This window comes from Tetrao urogallus (assembly GCF_951394365.1).
Source record: "Tetrao urogallus genome assembly, chromosome: 26".
Taxonomy (NCBI): Eukaryota; Metazoa; Chordata; class Aves; order Galliformes; family Phasianidae; genus Tetrao; species Tetrao urogallus.
Genome location: NC_136839.1, coordinates 25,472 through 45,908, shown reverse-complemented (window position 1 = coordinate 45,908; position 20,437 = coordinate 25,472). Strand labels below are relative to the sequence as shown.

Below are 20,437 nucleotides of genomic sequence, written 5' to 3'. Positions count from 1 at the left end.
CCAAAGGAGCTGGGCTTGGTCAGCCTGGAGAAGAGAAGGCTGCAAGGAAACCTCACTGTGGCCTTCCAGTACTCTAAGGGTGCTTACAGACAGGAAAGAGATAGACTTCTTATGTGGAGAGGTAGGAAAGGACAAGACAGAATGATTTAATATTAAAAGGAAAGATTTAGGTCAGATGCGAGGAAGAAATTCTTTACTCAGAGGTGGTGAGGTCCCGGCACTACTGCCCAGAGCAGCGTGGGTGTCCCTGGAGGTGTCCAAGGGCAGGCTGGATGGGACCCTGAGCAGCCTGATTTGGGGTAAGTTTGGCAGGGGCTGCAAAGTCCCTTCCAACCCCACCATTTCACGATTCTTTTTTGAGCAAGGCTTACTCTGCGCATTCAGTTAAAATCCATTCTGCCTCACAGCCCAAGGCTAGCCAAATCAGGCTGACAGGAACAGCATTCAGCAGAAATTCAGCAAGCGAGCCCACAAGCACGTCTGCGAGCTGAAGGAGCTTTCAAGGCAGATGCAGACACAGAGGAGGCAGCAAGAGCACTTACCTAAGGGACCCCGGGGACCGTCAACACCGACCGGGAGAGAAGAGGTCACCACGCACCGTGCAGCACACCCTATGAGAAAAAAAAAAAGACCAAACCAAACGTTTCAGCCATCGTGCAGCAGCATCTCAGGGCCCTACAGCAGAAAAGACCAAAACAGGCCCAGCTCCACTAACCAGCTCACTTCTACCATGTCACACTTCGCGCCCTTTCCGTCAAGGCAGAAACCGGCGCACTAAAAAGCCAATCCTGCGCCCAGTTTATATCACGTGGCCCGAGAGGCACCATCCTATTCGCTCCTTTTCTGGCGCGTGCGGCTCCCTATCCGGCCACAATGAGGCGGGACAGAAAAGAACATGTTTGATTGGTTCTACTAGATGGCCCCACTCCCGGAAGAGGAATGGCATGGTAGGAGTCCCGGAAATGCATGCCTGATGGCACGGTGCCCACCTACTTACTTCCGGCCTCCCTGGCTGTGTTTATTGTTGTAGTTCTAGTGCCCCTGGTTCCGCCCGACCTGCCCAATCAGGGCGGCGAGGCGGATGAGAGGCAGGCCGGGGAGCCAATAACATCGCGCGAAGTACAAGGAGCCTGCCTAAGCCGGTCCGCCATGTTAGGGCCGTTGCAACTGGGGTGGAGGGGGTTTTAGTGCTGCGCTGGTGGTTGTTACGTCGTGAGCTACTGCTAGAGCCGTGGCGGGCGGTGAGTGGGGGCCCCGACTGCCTGTCCGTTCGTTCCCCCCCTCTCCCCCCCTCCTTCCCCCCTCCTTCCCCCCCGAAATCTGGGTCAGTGGGTGACTGCGGGCTGGGGCTGCCTGGTAGGGTTGCCTGACAGGGCTTCCTTTGCCTCCTGAGGAGCATGGAGCCGCAAGTGAACCTTCGCGTCAACTACCGCGGGGAAACCCAGAGCTTCCTGGTGTCAGACACAGCGCACACGACGTGGGCCGACGTGGAGGCCATGGTGAGCACTGCGCCACTTCTCTCTGGGCTTCCGGCACTTGCTCATCTTATAGGGCATTAAAACGGGTATTTTTTCAATCTGCTGTGGCCTCTGTTTTTTTGTTCGTTTGAGTGTTGATAGTGACTTTTACTCTTTGTTTTCTAGTTAAAATAACCTGGAATCACTTGTTCTAGATAGAATTTCATACGGGTTGTGGTTTTTTTTTGTGTGCGTGTTGTTGTAATCCACAATTGTGGATGTGTGGAAATAACAATATCGAGTAGAAAAACATGTATAACTGTAACATGTATAAAACGGTGTTTTACTACTATCCTGCTGTAAAGCGCACTTTGTTTTGCTTATGAACCATTGTTTTGTTCATTCAGGTAGGCAAGATTCAGTAATACTCACCTGTTGCTTATAGAGTGTCTTCCTGATTTTGTTCTCTGGTTTATCTAGTTGCTAATATGCTGTATGTTTATTTCTGGTTCTAGTTACTGCAGTCTCTTCTATTAGATGAATTTTAATCAGTGCAATAAAGATTCTGTTGGTTATGATGTAGTGGCAGTGTTATTACTTATTTATTCTGTCACAATCCTTTTGTTTTTCTTATTTGTTTGCTTTTAGTTTGTTCTCCAAGTTGCATCTTACCAGTGTTTTATTTTCTCTCTTTAATTCTCTTTAAGCTAACGTAATATATGCAGTGGGATATTTTTTCATGAGGGACTTACTCAAATTCAAAACTTAAGCTGTGTGATGCTTTCCTAGTTGTATTTCAGCCTTCAAGAAGAGGTGTTAATTCAATCTTACAGTAGTTGTTGATGGGTAGACTGCGTAGGAATGCTCGAGTGGGTTTGTTTCCACTTGCATCAAAGCTGGAAGCGGATTGCTTTTAATCCTCAGCATTCAAAGAATGAGTGTGCTTAGTTGAGGCATGAGCCTCTATTGTATTAGGGTTACTTCTCTAACCAAGGGTGCTTCTCCACTTTGCGGTGTTTTGTGGTAGCACTAGCTAAACTGACTACTGTGTTTTTACTGTATTATTATATATGTCTAGTGTTTAAAAAAGACAGGCAGACTTATGGCTGTAGCTTGAAGTTTTGGGGAAATAATTTGTGGCATAGAGATATGTTTAAATCAGCATTTTCTTCACAGTTAGTTTGTTCTTTCGTTGCACTTCAAAAATTTATTTGGGCTGTATCACTGAAAGGACATGCTAGTCACATACAGATTCTGCAATAGAAGTAGCTCTTGTGAGGCTGTCCTGTGATCCACCTATTGTCTTCCAAGATGGCTAGAGGTCTTTTGTTAGAACCAGACAGGCAGAATAGGTCTCAAGTAGAGCAGTCTTGGAGGAAAAGTGCAGTTTGTATGGAAAAAAAATGCATGTGAGCCTCAAAGTCTTACTCAACATAACAGTTGTTTTTGTTTACAGTTCATTTAATACTGTGGATTCTGCCCTGTTAATATAATATAGTAGCTGTTCAGATTTGTTGTTCTTATTTGGAAACGCGTAATGGGTTTATATGTTCAGGTGTACAGTGAATCTGCCAGGGACTAGTAGCATTTAATATTTTGCCCATCTTAGTTCGCATTTATTCTAGTTTCTCAAAACTCAAATCTTTTGGGGGAAGGAAAGGCTGCTTGCCAGTACCACGTGTTGTTTAATGCACAAGATAGTGTTCAAAGATTGTTGGCTTTAGCCTCTGTAAATTGCAGTGTTTTCCATGACTGAGTTCATTAACCCTCAGCAAGTCCCCTTATCATGAAGAGACTATTTTGTGGTCTTGATTTGCTGGGTAAATGTTAACTAGATAAGTTGGAACACTAAGTAATTGACTTTCTGCTTTTCATTATGGCAAGTTCGTAAAAGGTGGGGTGCAGGGAAGGCACTGGGAAGAGTACTTCAGAAAAACAGACGTTGCAAAACTATTTATTTCAGTTGAGAAACTGAGAGGGAAGGGTGAAAAGATAAACCCTTTTTTTTCCTGTTAATAACCATGATTAACTGAAATCTGCTGGAGGCCTGTCTCATTGTGTTTGTTTTTGTTTTTCTCCTTTTGCTTACAGGTTAAAGTTTCATTTGACCTGGATGACATTCAGATAAAATACATCGATGAGGATGATGACGAGGTATAACACTGCCCCCCGCCTCTGAAATACAACTGCTGTGAACCTTTCTGCCTCTTGCAGTCAGTACTTCTGGAGCATATGTTTTGCAGCTCAGAGGTGGTGAGCTTTGTCCCTTTGAGGAAAAAAAAAAAAGAAGCCCTTAGTCTCTTGGTTTCACTCTTAATGTAGCATTCCTAATTTCAAACAGAAGCTATTGCTTCTGTTTTTCACACCAGTATAACTCAACAGAAACGGGTAGTAGTTCTTTGTGCTCTGAGGAATGGGTAGTTCTGTTGATGAATTGGTAATTATTTTAGTTTTTTGTTTTTTTTTTTTTTTTGTCAAAGTAAGGTACTTGTAACTGCTTGTGCCTGAAGCCAGGATAAAGCCGTGTCTCTTCAATCTACCTTCATTCTTCTGGGATCCCCAGGCATTAGCATATGTTTACTTCAGTGATCTGGTGTACTTAAATCTCCTGCTTATTTAATGTGAATGCTATAATCTGCAAGCAGATTACTGACTCAGAAGGCAAATAAGTTACTTCCAGTTGTCCTTGTTGAGTAACTTCCTGCTTGGCATAACTTTGACCTCATTCCTTCTGCTTATCTAGAGATTTAGATTGGAATGTAGCTGTCAAACAGAACACAATTGCTGAGCGCTCTGAGCTCCACAGATTGATTTGCCACTCGGTTAAGTTGCAGAGATGAGGACTAAACTAAACAAACAAATCCTAATAGGAAATGTCAGGATGTTTGCAGAAACATTTCAGGGAAAGATTCTGTCCTTATTTTCCAGCCATTATGTCTCTCCTTGTCCACATACGTGTATATTTGTTTAATGTGAGTATCTGTTCAAGATCTTTCACGTGCTAGTAGAGTAAATAATGATCAGAATTATGTAATGCTGTGGTGATTAAATGACTCCTTGTATGAGTAACTTCTTTGTGCAAATTTTGATTTAAAAAAATGAGCACGTGTGGTAGATTGTGTTGCCTTGTTCGTGATCAAGAACACCTTAAGTGCTGCATGCTTGGCATTAACAGCAACTGGGTCCAACCTCTGCTTACCTGTGTAGCAAGCCTTGTGATGTCAGCATTGGCTTCTGCTCAATGAGACTGTGCTTAATTTGGGTACCAGCAGAGCCAGGGGCCTTGCTAATGGTGCAGACCTAATAAAGAACACGGTCGACTCCAAAACACTTTAGCATTGGTTAATAATTAAACATTGAAGCAATAACAAAAATCTGAAGGAGCGATAGATACTTGGGAAACTGAATAAAAGTGCATTTACTTTGAAAGCATGTTAATTTCTAAAACTACAAAAAATAACAGGCTGTTACTCATTATTATTTTTCTTTGCAGGTGTCTGTAAATAGCAAAGGTAAGCTGCTACTTTACTGAACTAAAATCAGGCTTGTTAATAGATTTCAGCTGTTACCTTAGGGAGAAACAGCTGAGAAACTTTGCTTGTTGGAATTCTGTATATGGCTGGGTATCAAATTCTTCCCAGTGGAAGAAAATTTATAGTACGTTGTAACTGTATTTTTTCTTTAATGAGTGAGTTAATCAAATGTTAAGTCTCAAGTTTGTAGGCTACATGCCTTTCCTTGGTGCTGCATGTACAACAACCTCCTCAGTAGCACTACTTTAAAATAACTTATGGAAGGTATGGAAGACATTCCTAGATGTAAGAGTTCTTAAATACTCTATGTTAAATTTACATGTATTTGATGTAGGAAGCATTCACATATTTCTCTTTTCTCTTCAGAGGAATACGAAGAAGCTCTGAAGGTAATTGGTCTCTGAATTTTTTCAGTCTATTCAGCTTTCTCTAATGAGAATTGTTGTAGCTGAAAAAAAATAGCATTATCTAGCCTGTGGAGATGAGAATAGCTCATTCTTCTTGCTTTGGATGATAGCTTGAATGTTTTGCTATACTTTAGTCCAGCCAGGTGAATTTTGATTTGGTATTAATTAGTTGAATATGTAGTTGTGATTCAGTGCTCTCAGCACACAGTGAACAATTACTGGTGTTATTAAACACCAGTAATGTCATGTTTGGAGGTACTGGGCTCTTATGAGATCCATTTAAAAATCTTGCCATGCGTTCTCCAGTGTTATACTCTCTGGCAATAAAACTTCCTTTCATGTTAAGAGCTTAGTTACTTCATCTACAGTTGCTTTTTCTTTTTTTCTAGACCAAATAAGGATTGCATTCCTTTGAATTGAACAGTACTAGTGCTTTTAGAACTTCCGGCTTGAATTTCTAATCTGAATATAATGCATGAAAACTTATTTCAGCTTCCTCATGAGATTTTTCTGTTGTTTACTGGCTTGATGTAAACAGCTTTATTGTAGATTTTAAAACTCCTGTAGAATGTCTGCCTAATAAACTTCTTGTTTGTAGTGGTCTTTCTAATAAGCGTATTGGTTACAAAGCAGAATATAAAAAGCAGGGTGTGTTACTCAGTTTTTCATGTTTTTTGTTGTTCCCTTCCTGTCTCCCCCTTCCACTCCCCACCACCTGCCTCTCTGGTGCAGTATAATGCTGTATTTTTACAGGATTTTGTATGTTGGTTTTAAGTGGAGTAAATCTGGTATATCGTGTAATGTTTATTTAGATTGCAGTTAAACAAGGAAATCAACTTCAGATGAATGTGTATAAAGAAAGCTCTCCTCTGAAAGAAACTTCATCTTGTTCTTGGCAACTGCATGAAAAAACAGTCACAGAGAAGTTGGCGGTTCTTAAAGATGAGCTGACAGCTCAGGTAGGATGCAGAGCTGGATTATATTCTCATTAAAACAAATAATTGGTATGTTATTCATTTCATAGCCTGATTATCATTTTTACCCATACGTTAAAAAACCTGTTAAGCTCAAATATGGGCTTTGTAGCTACCTGAATATGGCCATTGAAGGTCACAACATTGTTTGAATGTCTGTAAGAGGATGTTTTGATGCTATGTTTCAAAGTACGGATTCATTCTTTTTGACCATTTTGAATACTTTAGTAGATAAAATGGACTTCTGAAGTCCTGATTTGTATTCTAGCAACTTTTGGTTGACTTGATTGCTTTGGCTTCAATGTTCAGTTGCATGTGAATGCAAATAAGGCAGAAATGCTTCAGGAAAACTTTTGTGGCTTCCTTGTCTGACTTTCCTGCTTGTTTTCTAAAGAACTTGAAATCTTTATTGTAAAAGATACTTAAGGAGACAGCTATTTGAAAGTGCGGTTTGGTTGCTTGGTTTGTTTCACGTACTTGATGTGTTTGACCTTTTTTTTTCCTTTTCACCAGCAGAAGTTAAATCACAATAGAACAGGAAGAACAAATGAAAGTCCTCCAGAATGGTTTACTAGCTACTTGGAAACAGTATGTGTATTTTCTTTTGTGCAATACTTTAGGAGTATTAAAATTTGAGAGGTTTTGGTGGAATTGATACCTGCAGTTGCCTGTATGTATATCTGATGTGTATCGGATTTGTTCTCAGTACTTGTGACCTGAATCTTAAATGGTATTTAAACGTCTAATCATTTCGCTATTGCCAAAGCAAATTGGGATTCATTGTCTAACAGTGACTGTCTGGATTGGTTTTTACAATGTTGGTCTTGCTCTAAAAAAACAACAACAAAAAAAACTTTGATGCTTGCCACTTTTGTCAAAACTGGGTTGTTTGGTTTATGCATTTGATTGGTTTGAGTGTAGTTGTAAGTAGCATTATTATTGACAAAGGCTGGAATAATTGAGTCCCTTCAGTGTTTTGGACCTTCTGTGCTAGAATCCTTGTTGCGCTCCAGATGGTAATAGGAATTTTGATGTAGAGCATGAAACGTGGCATTGCTGTTGGAGAGTCTTATTTGACCAGTTTTGGAGGGGTAATAGTTTCCAGAGAACTGAAGCACAACTTTTGATGGCCTTGTTTTTCTTGGTAGTCCAGTTCAAGAAAATGAGTTCAAGAGTCCAATGAATATAACCTATGGATTAATGAGGCATGTTAAATTGTTTTAGGCAGGTAATAACATAACTGAGAAGCATCTAGCTGAGGGTGGTAAGAATTTATCAGCCAGTGTCTTTGTGAATGAAGATATGGTGGTGCAGTGATATCTTTAAACTTTTTCAATTTTCCCTTCTTTTGTAACTACTTGTACAAACTGAAGATCTTGGAATACTAAGGAACTGCATTTATAAAGCTTCTGGTGGATAAAATTGGGACTTAAAGATGTACAGAGACTTCTGGACAGTGTATTGGGAGTTAATTGCCTTAGATTTGTTTCCTTCACTTGGTACAAGGCTATGGAATAACTTTACAATTTGTAATTTAACTTTGAATTTGTAGTTGCTTTTTTTAAAATTTATCTTGTAAAACTAGCATCGTGAAGCTGCATCTCAGTGATGACTTCTTTCCTCTTCAGTTCAGGGAACAAGTGGTGAAGGAAACTGTTGAAAAACTAGAGCAGAAACTATATGAGAAGCTTATTCAGCACAATCAGTCTTCAGAATTCTCCGAGAGCTGTATTACTACAGCACCTCCCAGTTCAGAGACCCAAACAAGGAATGGTAGTCAACCTGACTGGCTAATCTCCTGCTGCAACTGCCAGGCTCGAATTGTTGGAGTTCGCTACCAGTGCAGGTAGAACCTGATGAGCAATGACTGTATGGGAAACTTAACAGGTTAAGCATGTGAATGAGAGTTTGAGAAGCCATCTTCCATGTTTCTAGTCTGATGGATGGTATAGGCTCCAGAACCTCTAGTGTGTATCTCATAAAGAGTTTATGTACTCTGCTGTTGCAAACAGTCCTTATCTGCATAAGACCGAGATTAATAATGTTTTGAAAAAACATTTCTTAAAAGAATATAAGAGAATTTTCAGACTCCTGTTGTTCTCAAGCACTTCGAAACTTTTTCTAACATACGATGTGCAACAGTTAAGCTACCATAACTTTTCTTTATAAGTTAACAAAAGCATGAGAACTATAGGTACCAGTCAGTCAGAACTAAAAGGAGGGTTCTTTTTTTTTTTTTTTTTTTTATGGTCGGTGAGTTTAACGGATATAATGCTTGTATTTTTTTTCTTTTACTTTAAATGAGCTTCCTGTCGTTAGTTTGTTAATAATATGTTTTGAGCCACTTAAGTGAGGTATAGAACATGAGGTTTTTTATTTAAATGAGGCAGTTGCTGTAAAGGCAAGTATTCTAGGATTTGACAGTAGCAGTGGAATGTCAGTAGGGGTTTTCTTTGGGGTATTTACTTTTCTTCCTTTGTATTTCTCTGGGCTGAGGTGACTCTTGTTTTTAACCAATACTGTTCCTGTAAGAACAATTCCATTTACATTCTGAAAACTTAAATTGGCTTTTTCTTTATATCTCCTTGTATAAAGTGTAATACTGTTTCCGGTGTTGGATTTCATTGTCGCATTTTATTCTGTAGAATAACAATTGTCAGTAACTTATGCTAAACAAAGTGTTAAGTCCTTGTGTATTGGAGAAGGAAGTGGGAAGTGCTTTGTTAAGAGGAGATATTTGATCTAGATGTTCCAGATACTGATGTATGAGGGGACGGATGAACTTCTTTCACTCAGATACTGCTTACAGTGATAGTTTGATGCTGACTCTTTTTTTTTTTTATTATTTTTTTTATTTTTTTAATAAATGGAAGGATTAATTGTTATTTTCTAGTGTATTAATTTTTTGTCTACCTCCTGGTAACCTTCTGCCTTTACTACTTTGCAGTCTCTGTCCAGCCTACAATATTTGTGAGCAGTGTGAAGCAGGAATGTATGCACACGATCCTAATCATATACTGCTAAAGCTACGAAGACCTATGCTATGTATTGCTGAAAACTATGATGTTGCACAGTTTTCTCCTTGCCAGCCCACTACTCTGGAGCAAGTTAGGTAAATGATGGCACCTGTCAGTACCTGATAAGATTGTCCTGGCAGTAAAGTAGAAAAACCTGTCTTGCAGTTGGTATTCTGCTTTTATGAATTCAGATTTATTCAAAACAGGAGATGGTACTCTGCAGTGCAAGCATTTAAAAATAACTCTATACTTGCAAAATGGCTTTAGTCAGGAAGTATACAGAGCTTTTAATAGCAAAATAGAAAAGATGATAGGTGGATAGTAGACTTTGAGTGCTTGCTTGCTCTTTGAGCATGTTTGGATCTGTCTTCGCTTTGACCAAGGCTTTTCTAAATACCTTTGTCAGCAGCTATGAAGTTGTTCTTTGAGAATCATCTGGTATCATGTCTAGAAGCAGGTGGCATTACCTGAGGTGTTCTGAGACTGTACTGACTAAAGATAAATTTTAATCAATTTAGTATGCTTAACAAAGTGACTCTCTCTGCAGGCTCCAGAAGCAGATAGACAAAAGATTTCTGAAGGCAGAAAAGCAGAGGTTACGAGCAGAGAAGAAACAGCGAAAGGCAGAGGTCCGAGAGCTCAAAAAGCAGCTGAAGTTGCACAGGAAAATTCATCTGTGGAACTCTGTCCCTGTATTGGAAACCAGTGGCTCGCCAACTCTGAAGCCAGAAAATCTCCAACAGAGTACCATACCGTAAGGGTTGTTATTAGCTGATCAATTCTTAGTTGCACTGTCTGGCTGTCTGTGATGACACAGAGTTAAAGTAATGAGGAAGGCTGTGAAGTCAGTCACTCATTCAGAGTATCATTTGTGATTGAATCCTGTGAAAATTTTGTCTAAATAGAATTTGCAAGGTGGAGTGTTCCTTCTAAAGAGAGTAGCAGAAGAAAAAAAAAAAAAAAAAGCAACTAATGATTATGTGGGGTGATGAGGGAAGGAGAATGCCTAGGATTACATGTGTGTACATGCAATATAAATTAATGTTGCTGCTAGCTTTTTTTGAAATTCCATGTTTTCCTGTTTTAATTGTCTCCTTATTGTTATGTATATTTTGTGTACACGCATTCAGTGTTTTTTTCCTTTTTTTCTTCGGAATGAATTTAGGATGAGGCATGTTAGGTAACAGCCTTTCAGACAAGGCAGACTACTTTGCATTTTTGAGTTCCTTTAGGTTTTATGAATGCACTGGGCATTTAAGGGTAGTTTAATAACTTCTGTTTGTGAGGAGCTTAAAATAATTACGGCATCCTCCTGACTGAACAGAAATATTAAAGGAAACTGAGTGCTGCTATTTGGAATCTTTTGAAGTTGATATTGGTGGTGAATTGCTTCACCAATCCTCTGTCAGTGCACTAAACTATCAGTAGAGCTTTTGATTTTATTTATTTATTTTCCTTTCAGACAAATCTGTGGTACTTACTGAAAAAACAATATTGTTTGTAAGGCCAAATAAGAAGATATCACTGAACTATAAGTCATTGATTCAAAATCAGAAAGATAATGACTTTCTTCTGTAACAGCGTACTAGTATTGCCCAAAGTGTTTTATAATTAAATTAAAAATCAACTGAAGAGCAGTGAACTTTTCTTCTAATTTTGGTGTTGTAATCATAATAGAGATTCTTCCCAAATGAGCAGATCTTATTTTTGTGTGCTTCCTTTCTAGTTAAGCAAAACAAACTGCTGTGTGGTGTTTAGGCTTGAGATTAAAACCATTACGTTACAATTAGGAAAAATGTCTAGAGACGGGGAAAAAACCATAAGTAAGTATGTTATTCTGTTTTAGCTATAACAGCTGAGTAACTTCCTCAATTTTGGTGTTTTGGTTTATTTTTCTTCACCCTCCTAGGAGTCTCAGTCAACACTTCCAAGCAGTTGTCCCAACACTGAGTGCAGTTTTTGTGGATGAGAATTTGCCAGATGGGACTCGCTTGCAGCCAGGAACAAAGTTCATCAAGCACTGGCGAATGAAAAATACTGGCAATGTGGAATGGAGCTCAGACACAAAGGTATCTTTCCTTTGTTAACTCTTGCACACTAAAATATTTGTAGAGAAATAAAGCTTATATGATTAAGAATCTGAATTCTCTCTTTGAACCTGTTTATGATTTATTTTGACCGGTTAAATCAAGGGAAATGTCAATGAAAATGTCTTCTGTTGTTATTCTAACGTAGTAGTGCAATCTGGTTACAGCAAGTATGTTGCACTTCTGATTTCTGGAACATTTTCTGCTGTGTTTACTGAATTCCTGTTTAAAGATGAGTACCTTCTTACTGTGTGATCATAGAGACTAATGTGAATCTTTACTAGCAGCTGCTCTTTGTCTAGCACTTGTATAAAGCCTTTTAGCAGAGAAGTTCAAAATATTTCTTCCTCGCTATTTATAAAGAGAAACTTGCAAAGTTTTTTGCCTTTTTCTATTTCAGCTGAAACTTATGTGGGGAAATCTCACTTTGGCATCTTCTGAGAAAAAGGATGTGTTGGTACCATCCATATCAACAGGACAAGTTGGGACTGTTTCAGTTGAGTTTGTGGCTCCCACTATAGAAGGAACTTATACCTCTCACTGGAGGCTGTCGCACAGAGGGGAACAGTTTGGACCTAGAATCTGGTGCAGTATTGTTGTGGATCCCTCCCCAGCTACTGACTCTTTAGAAAACAGTTGGAAGGATTTTGGTAAAGATAATATATCCAGTAACAAACAGGCAAGTAACTCATCCAGTTTTGGGGCACTAGCGAATTGTTCGGTAGTTTGAAGAATATGCATTGTTCTCTGCAGTGGTGCTGCATTCCTAGCTATACTGATCTCTGGGGGATTCTTTTAGTAGTTTGCTTCTGTTTTTTTTTTTTTTTTTTTTCCAAGTTGTTTTTCTGCTCTACTAAGAATAATAACTTATTTTGCATTTTAAGTTCTGAAATAGTAATTCTTTTTGGACAGACATGCAGTAAGTTACTGATCAGTTTCAGCTATTTGTCTTCTTTTTTTTTTTATGATGGGACACGGATTTTCTTCACGTTAAGTCTTGTCCTTTTGGCTTTAAAATGAGCAGAGTTTAATATTTTTCAAATTGCTTGTAACTTAAATAATATTCAGGCTCAATGTTTTATGGCTTAGATTTGCTACCTAAGGTATTTCTGAGACTTTTTATTTTTTGTTTTTTGCAGGATGCTTACTTGAAGACAGAAAGAAATGCTCACGTTACAGGTGAAATTGTGGAACAGGCTGAGATATCTCTGCCAACTTGTCCTTTGAAGATGAAAAATCTAGCCAGTGAGAGAGAATTCTATATCCCATCTGTTGATCTTCTCACTGCACAGGTAAAGTGCTTTAAAAAAAATAACATCATCATCCATAAGAATAAGTAGCTTTTAAGTTTTAGAAGAACCACTGTTTTCAGGAAGAGTATACTGCATTTTATATAGCAGAACTATTTCTCTGAATTATTACAGGGGGCTGTCAGTGCAATTAAGGTATTTGCTAAGATTTTCCTTGAAGAATTGTGCTTTAGGGTTTTTCTTTGACCTCTGACAATGGAGTACTTAATTTTCCCCCTCACTGCCTTAATTTGTGTATTGTTTTCTCTAGTGAGGGGTGGACTCTATGGGAAAATGCCCTCCATCTGAGGCCATGCCAAGTAAATAACAGAATGGAGTAGGCCATTTTAAAGATACTGGAATTACAGAATCACCAAGGTTGAAAAAGTCCTCTAAGACCATCCAGTCCAACCATCCACCTATCACCTATATTTTCCACTAAAACATGTCCCTCAGTACAACGTCTAAACATTTCTTGAACACCTCTAGGGTTCCACCACCTCCCTGGGCAGCTCATTCCAGTGCCTGACTGGTCTTTGAGAAGTATTTCCTAATGTCCAACCTGAATCTCCCGTGGTGCAGCTTGAGGCTGTTTCTTTTAAGTCCTATCACTAGTTACATGGGAGAAGAGGCCAACTCCCATCTCACCACAGCCTCCCTTCAGGTAGTTGTAGAGAGTGATAAGGTCAGCCCTGAACTTCATCTTCTCTGGATTAAACAATCATGAATTCCAGGGATCTGATGCTGGGAAGTACCACGTTAGGATTCCAGTTCATTGCTTATTGATGAAAACTGTGGGATTTCTTTCTCTAGGATTTGCTGTCCTTTGAGCTATTGGACATCAATATTGTACAGGAATTAGAGCGAGTGCCACACAATACTCCTGTTGGTAAGGATGTTCTGCTGAACTGTTGCTATAATTCTAAGTTACCGTTTACTCAATGAAAACTTGTCTGGGCAAAAGCTTTTGTTCTTTGGGCTAAAGTGTCTTCCCAGCTACTGTGTGGTTTTTTTTTTTGTTTTTTTTTTTTTTGTGCATCGTTAGAGGAGATTTAGTTGTCACTTGTCACTTTTAGTCTCTTGTTCAATTTCACATCCCCAAGACCATAAAATTCTAGGCGTTCTAGAAGGTTGCCTTTTGCATTCCTCAACAAGTACCAGTAATTGCAAAGTTAATTGTCTATTTTGCCAAAGTATCTTGTAAGATAACTGTGCTGTCTTGGAAGAAATTTTTTTTTTTTTTTTTTTTAAAAGAAAGGATCTTTAAAAAGCTACTTCCTGAGGGAAGGTTCCCATTTCTTTAACGATGGTCATCTTCATAATCTTTGTTTTACAGACATGACTCCATGCATGTCCCCTTTGCCACATGATAGCCTCTTGCTAGAGAAACCTGGCTTAGGTCAGATAGAGGAGGAAAATGAGGGGAGTGGATTTAAACCAATGTCTGGTAAGCAGTAATGATGGGGAGCTTGAGAAGAGGGAGGGAGGGAGGATATTGTCAAATCTGGTAACTGGACAGAAGTTGTGTTTTATTTACCTAAAGAATTGGAACTCCTGTTTTTCACCTTTCTGTGGAAAAACAACAGGTTGTTTGTTTGTTTAGAATTGGAGAGAAAACTAAGAATTTGCATTTTAAAGACTAGATTAGACCCTCACATTCAATTTCAACTGGAAATGAATTCCAAAATCTTCAACTTCTGAGGAATAATCAGTACATAGAATCAGTATTGTTAGCCTTGGCTAGGTTTAAAAAAAAAAAAAAAATAGTTTTGTGTTTTCTTGTGGTGACATTGAAGTAATCTACTGTGTTTCCCTTTCAAAGGAATGATTTAAGTCTGCTGTTCTACAGGTACTTGTATGGTGAAAATGAAAAGTGAACATCCACTGAACCAAGAAGAAGGGGAAGAAGATATGAGCGGGACTCAGTTTGTCTGCGAAACTGTAATTCGCTCTCTGACTCTGGATGCTGCACCTGACCATAAGCCCCCACAAAAAAATAAATCCCTGAAGAGTAAGTACTGTATTTAGCTGACTTCTGTGGTGTTACTTTCCTTGCGGATATTGGCTACAAATTGATTTATACTGCAGCTAATGATAAATTTTCAAATTGTTTTTACTGATTGTTGTATTAGATTCTTTGCAAACATTCCAAGACGCTTTCAGTTGTAATGTGATAAATGAAGAAACTTCTAGGATAAAAACTCAGTCTGTTTCTAAAAAGGAATCAAAGATCCATCAGTCAGAGGCAATGGCAGAAAATGGCAATGGTAAGTAAAATAAGTCTGAATTGAAGGTGAAGTTATAATAGGGACTGCAGGAAAAAAAATCAGTTACAAAAAGGTCGCTGGTGTTGTAGGACTCTGGCTCTCTTGATGTAGCAGGAATCAGTGTTGCATCAGAAAATTGGTGTCAGTGCTTTGAAAAAACAGCTATTTTGAGAGCTTTGCTTTAATTAAAGGAAGAAAAATAAAAAGTGAAATGGAGATAGTAGTTCCAGTCAGTTTTCTGTTCATTACTCCAGTCATTCAGATAAGTGCTCACAGATTATTCATGGCTGCCACTTTCATAGTTTGCGTAGTTTGAAGCCTGTGCTTACACCTGATACATATAATTTAGGAGCTGAAAACTTCTGTTCTCAGTGTAGCTGTTACTTCTGTTATATTCCCCCTAAATTTAATATAAGATCGATACCTACCTCCTCTTGTCATGAAATAATATTAATAAAAAAGCTCTTATATTGTTAACGTTGGTAGCAAAGGCTTAAAGTTATTTCTGAATAATTGGCCTTTATGTCTGGAACAGTACTGCCTTTGGTCTTATCCAGGCAAAACAGACAATTTTTAATACCCTTTTTTTCTTTTTCTCTTAGATGAGCTTCTACTGTCTGATGAGAGAACAGACTGCATTACTGTCAGATTTGACGAAGATGAAGGTGATGATAAAGATGACGTTCAAAGTCAAGGCTCGTCATCTTCATCAGAGGATTATATCATTATTCTCCCTGAGTGCTTTGATACCAGCCGTCCTTTAGGGGAGTCCATGTATAGTTCAGCTCTTTCTCAGCCCAGCCTGGAAAAGACAGGAGAATCTGAAACAGGGGCAGGGAATTCAGAAGGGGAAAGGCACCCACAGACGCACAGCATCGGTGAAGTTTTGACAACTTCACAAACACTGGCTGTAGTACCGTTGGCCTCAGAAGTTGTGGACACCTTACCCCAGACAGAAAGGTATGCTTCTAGGACAAGAATAAAGAGTTGCTGCAGGCTTTACAGGATGTTGCAGTCAAGTTCAGTGTCCAAACAGAAGTTGTTGCAAAAAAAAGAAGAAATCAATTTTGCATGTGCTTGTGTGCCCTATATCCTGTAACTTTTTTTTATAAAGCCATTTGTGCTTAGCTAATCACTGAGTAGAGAAGGAAATAAGGGAGTACGTGAAGATTTCTTTTGCCTGTTTACCTAGACTTACCTATATGTGGGCACATTGAATGGAAAGGAAGAAGTAATTGTTTTGCTTTATGTTTTCAGAAATCTTGCATCTCTTCAGAATCATATCTTCCAAGAGCCAAACATACCACCTTCAGAGAACGTCTCTTCCACTCCTTATAATCAAATAAGAGAAGGTATTGACTGTACTTACTGAAGGGTGCATACATTAGTTGCATTCTATTCTTTACATCTGCAGTTGAATTTTGTGTCTCGTTATTGAGGGGAGCATAAACCTACCCAAGTAATAACAATCTGTTTCTCTCGGGGCGTTTAAAATTTTATCATACAGAAGACTTGAATAAAGCAATAATCAACTTTGTGAATCAGGTTAGAATAGTGTTTATTGATTAGAAATGGTAGAAGAGCACTCAGAAGTGCCTGTATACATGTAGAAGTTTATCTTGTTTTGGAATTAGTGTGCTAAAGCCATTGTTGCAGTTATTTGGAGCTCAGACAGCAGTTCATATTGTCGGGAAGCAGGTACCCACTGACTTATCAGTCAAAAATGAGTCCTAGAATTCTTTTAATTAACTGTAGTGAGAATTTTGCATGCCGAGCTTGCATCTGGGTCACCAAGCTTTAAAAGTTTTAATCTAGACTGAATCTCACTTGATGTTTATGTGCATGTTGAATCTCTTCAGCTTTTAGTTAAATGTATGTGTTCTTATGGTATTTTTTTCTTCTTTCAGAACCTAGTGGTGAAGACAGGCATGAATCAGAATCTTCTGTATTTCTAACTAGTATCCGGAAGGGCTCAGAACACGCAAGGTAATGAAACAGAAGCTTCACAAATTCTGTTTGTTCCATGGCCTTTCTTTGAAGATTGAGTAACTAAGAATTAGTGGAAACCAGACAGAAGTTACTCTGATCTGGATGGATGTATCACAGCTTCTGTGTACGTAGACTGTTTAATCCTTTCAAACTTTCATTTTATGTACAGTAAGCTAATGTATTTTAGCATTAAGAAAGTAAGTACAGATTAGCAGAAGGGTTGGAAAGCTTGATTCCTGAGCAGCAGTGATTCTTTTGGATAATGGGTTATTCTATCCAACAAGAATTAAGTCTCAATTGAGCCATTCGTGGGAAAGATTTACATATCAGGTGAAAGAAATATGGCTTTTGCTGACCAAATGTAATATCTAATCTTTCTACAGGCACCCACAAGGAGGCAGTATTGCAGGAGATCTAGTTAAAGGAGCTTTGTCAGTTGCTGCCTCTGCCTACAAAGCATTATTCGCTGGACCACCCATTACAGAACAGGTAAATGTCTTTTTCCCATGTTCTGTATGAGTTTTACAGAATTCCAGCATTAAAATTGTAGGTGTTGCTACCTTAATAAAACATACGTTCTCTGTATTGATGTTTCACAACACATTGCTGCAACAGTAAAATGTTATGCTTGGTGACATCCCTTGGAAGCATGGCACTCCCACAAGACGATAGAGAAGTCCATGCTGTGGAGATATAAGCATGTCTCTTTGAGCATAACGGAAAGTAGGTGCACGTTGCTTCCTTGTGGATAAAAGGCCTCAGCGTCATCACTGCATTCCAGTATAATGCAGGACCACTGCTCAAGATGGCAAAAATAAGATAAACAATCTCTCCCTTGTTTTGTTTCTGTCAGCCTGCAGCCACAGAAGAGCACACTGCTGCTCTTCTGTCCAGTCTGTGTGAGATGGGATTCTGTGACAGCCAGTTAAACCTGCGACTGCTGAAGAAGCACAACAATAATATGGTTCAGGTGGTAACTGAATTGCTTCAAATTAGTAATGGTGACTGGTATAGCAACAGATGCTGAACCTTCCTGGTGGAGGGATGAATCACCTTAGTTGAGCAAATTCTCACTAAACACTACATTAGCAGGCTGACCTTCAACTACTTTGGAGATATAGATAAAACTTTGACTTCTCTTTGAGCTTTTGACTTTTTCCTCTCATGGAAATGTCAAACAATGCTTGTCAGAACATTTTACAAATCGGAGACAGAATTTCACCTTTACTTTTGCTGAAATCAGATGTATTGAAGTTGGTAACTTTATACTGAATCCTTTTTACCTGGAAATGTTATAGAATGACTTCAGCCTGCACACTTCCCCTTTTATTATATGTAAAATAGTTTTAGGCAGCTGGGAGCTCGTTTTGTTGATTTCTAACACATTGTTTCCCGTTACAAAGTTTAAACTGCTTCTGTAAAATGTGGTCTTGTCTAATTTACAAGAGATACCTGCTACTTGGAGGCTGTTTCTTCTGATATGATATAGTTATCAATTTTTGTCCAGTTCATGATAGCAGTGTAACAGATTTAAACCTTACGAATCATTCTTGGGGGCGTGTGGGGGGAGGGTATACAGGGAGGGGGGAGGGGGGAAGGACACGTTGCTCATATGTTAAAATTAGTCTTGAACCATCAAATGACTTCTGAAAAGCCTGAAGTTAATTTGAACGGATGTATACCAGGAAAATCACCGTTTCTTGTAGCAGAATAAAGTGTAAGAGTTAATTTACCAGCAGCTATTAACTGTAACCATTTGTAGTAATTATAACAGTAAACTTATGTCTAACAAAAAATATAGCCTACATAAAATATTTTGTTAAAAATTGAGTTCTACTGTAGGAAAAACCTTTCGAAGAACCTTTGAGAAGGTTCTTTAGGGGAAAAAAAAAAAAAAAAAAAAGAGGTGTAAAAACTGAACCCCTATGTTTTTTCTGTGTTGTCCAGACATCTTAATACTACATAAAGAGTTAGAGTGCATAAAAAGCCAAAGTTGAACTGGAGTTTGAATTCTGGTCACATTTGGGAAACAAACCCCACCACCACCTGAGGTAGGGGTTGTGCAACCTACCTTAATTTGAAAAATGCAACTTAAGCAGTGTTAAATATGTAGTCTCTGGCAGTGGTTCTAGCTGCTTTTGTATTTCTATAAACACATCTATAGAATTTGCTTTTTCTCACAATTTTTCCTTACATACACATACTTATTTCGAAGTTTAAGAATTCCCTCCCAAACATCCTGAGAGGTGATTTGATTCTGAAGAATCGCAAGAAACCAGTTTACATACGCTGCTGTGCAGTGGTGTATCTATAGATAATTGCTCTGAAAGTGACAGCAATGTTGACTACATTCTTTCTTTTGAGTAAGCTTCCTTAGTTGCTGCAGTAGGAGACCAGTGATCCTGAGATATGAATACTACTGCTGCTTCAAAATAAGGTGTTGTTATTTTGACACAACATAGCTGAAGCAGCTATCAGTACTCAGACTGATCAAATGATCAGTATTAGTTTTTTAAAGACCTAATACTCTCCATGGTAAGGTACCATTAAAATAAGTGAAGAAAAATATGTATCATACTGTTTCTGTTTTAAACCTATTTTTATAGATTGTGGAAGGTAAACTCTTAAATGCTTATTTTGGAATACAGTAGGACTATTTTGCGGTGTATCCCATCTGTCTGTACCCCAGTACAGCTGTCTACTGTGGACCAGATAGACTTTTCTGTAAATTGAAATCATGGTATTTCTCACTATAACTTACACATACTGATTTGAATATCTTTTGGCTTGTGCTTACTGAGGAGGAGGAGAGGACGTGGATAAATGTAGTAGCTGGTGAAGTTATTAAACTTAATCTGGTTGTCTGCTTTGATCTGTAATGTCCAGCAGCACTTGCTCTTTCTGTGTATACCCTCATACTTAAGATTTTAATGTGTTCTATAAATAAACAAAACACTATAAAATGTTTGAGGAAAAGCACTTCATTGCAGATTGAATTGTGAAGTGTGAAATAATGTTTTCTTTAGGTTACCTTTTACTAGAGGCTAGATAGTGTATGCTCAGGCTTAAGATGTATTTCTGTTGGCTTTGTATATTTTGTTAATGCATGGTATAATTTATAATATATTCTATAGTACAAATATGACCTGTACCTTGTTTAGGATAAGCTCTTTAAATTCAACTGTGATGTAGGGGAGAGAAGGGTAGAAGACCACGTTTTCCTCTGACCTTACAATAAATCTCTTTATCTGGCTTGCTCTCATTGGCCTCTTTACAGGTGGCTGCTGTAGCTGGAGTGCTCAGCTGTGGCTGTTCCCCTCTGCCCTGGCAGCTCACTGCCCTGCCGTAGCATTAGGACCCTGGCGAGGTGGGTGCCCCGCTTCTAAGGAGGAACATATGCCTGCCCTGTGGCAGTGG

General features: G+C 38.7%; 1 protein-coding gene across 1 annotated transcript; it reads left to right on the top strand.

Moving 5' to 3' along the window:
- Nucleotides 1-1,372: 1,372 nt before the first annotated feature.
- Nucleotides 1,373-18,047, top strand: NBR1 (NBR1 autophagy cargo receptor; the record flags this gene model as incomplete). Its single annotated transcript, XM_079547076.1, has 20 exons — nucleotides 1,373-1,499; nucleotides 3,549-3,611; nucleotides 4,951-4,969; nucleotides 5,357-5,379; nucleotides 6,210-6,356; nucleotides 6,885-6,959; nucleotides 8,000-8,217; nucleotides 9,319-9,483; nucleotides 9,936-10,142; nucleotides 11,298-11,457; nucleotides 11,876-12,154; nucleotides 12,615-12,767; nucleotides 13,578-13,653; nucleotides 14,101-14,211; nucleotides 14,614-14,775; nucleotides 15,634-15,991; nucleotides 16,289-16,383; nucleotides 16,939-17,017; nucleotides 17,404-17,509; nucleotides 17,874-18,047. Exons 1-20 carry the CDS (start codon nucleotides 1,398-1,400, stop codon nucleotides 18,045-18,047), a joined length of 2,772 nt encoding a protein of 923 aa, XP_079403202.1. The 5' UTR covers nucleotides 1,373-1,397.
- Nucleotides 18,048-20,437: the final 2,390 nt, after the last annotated feature.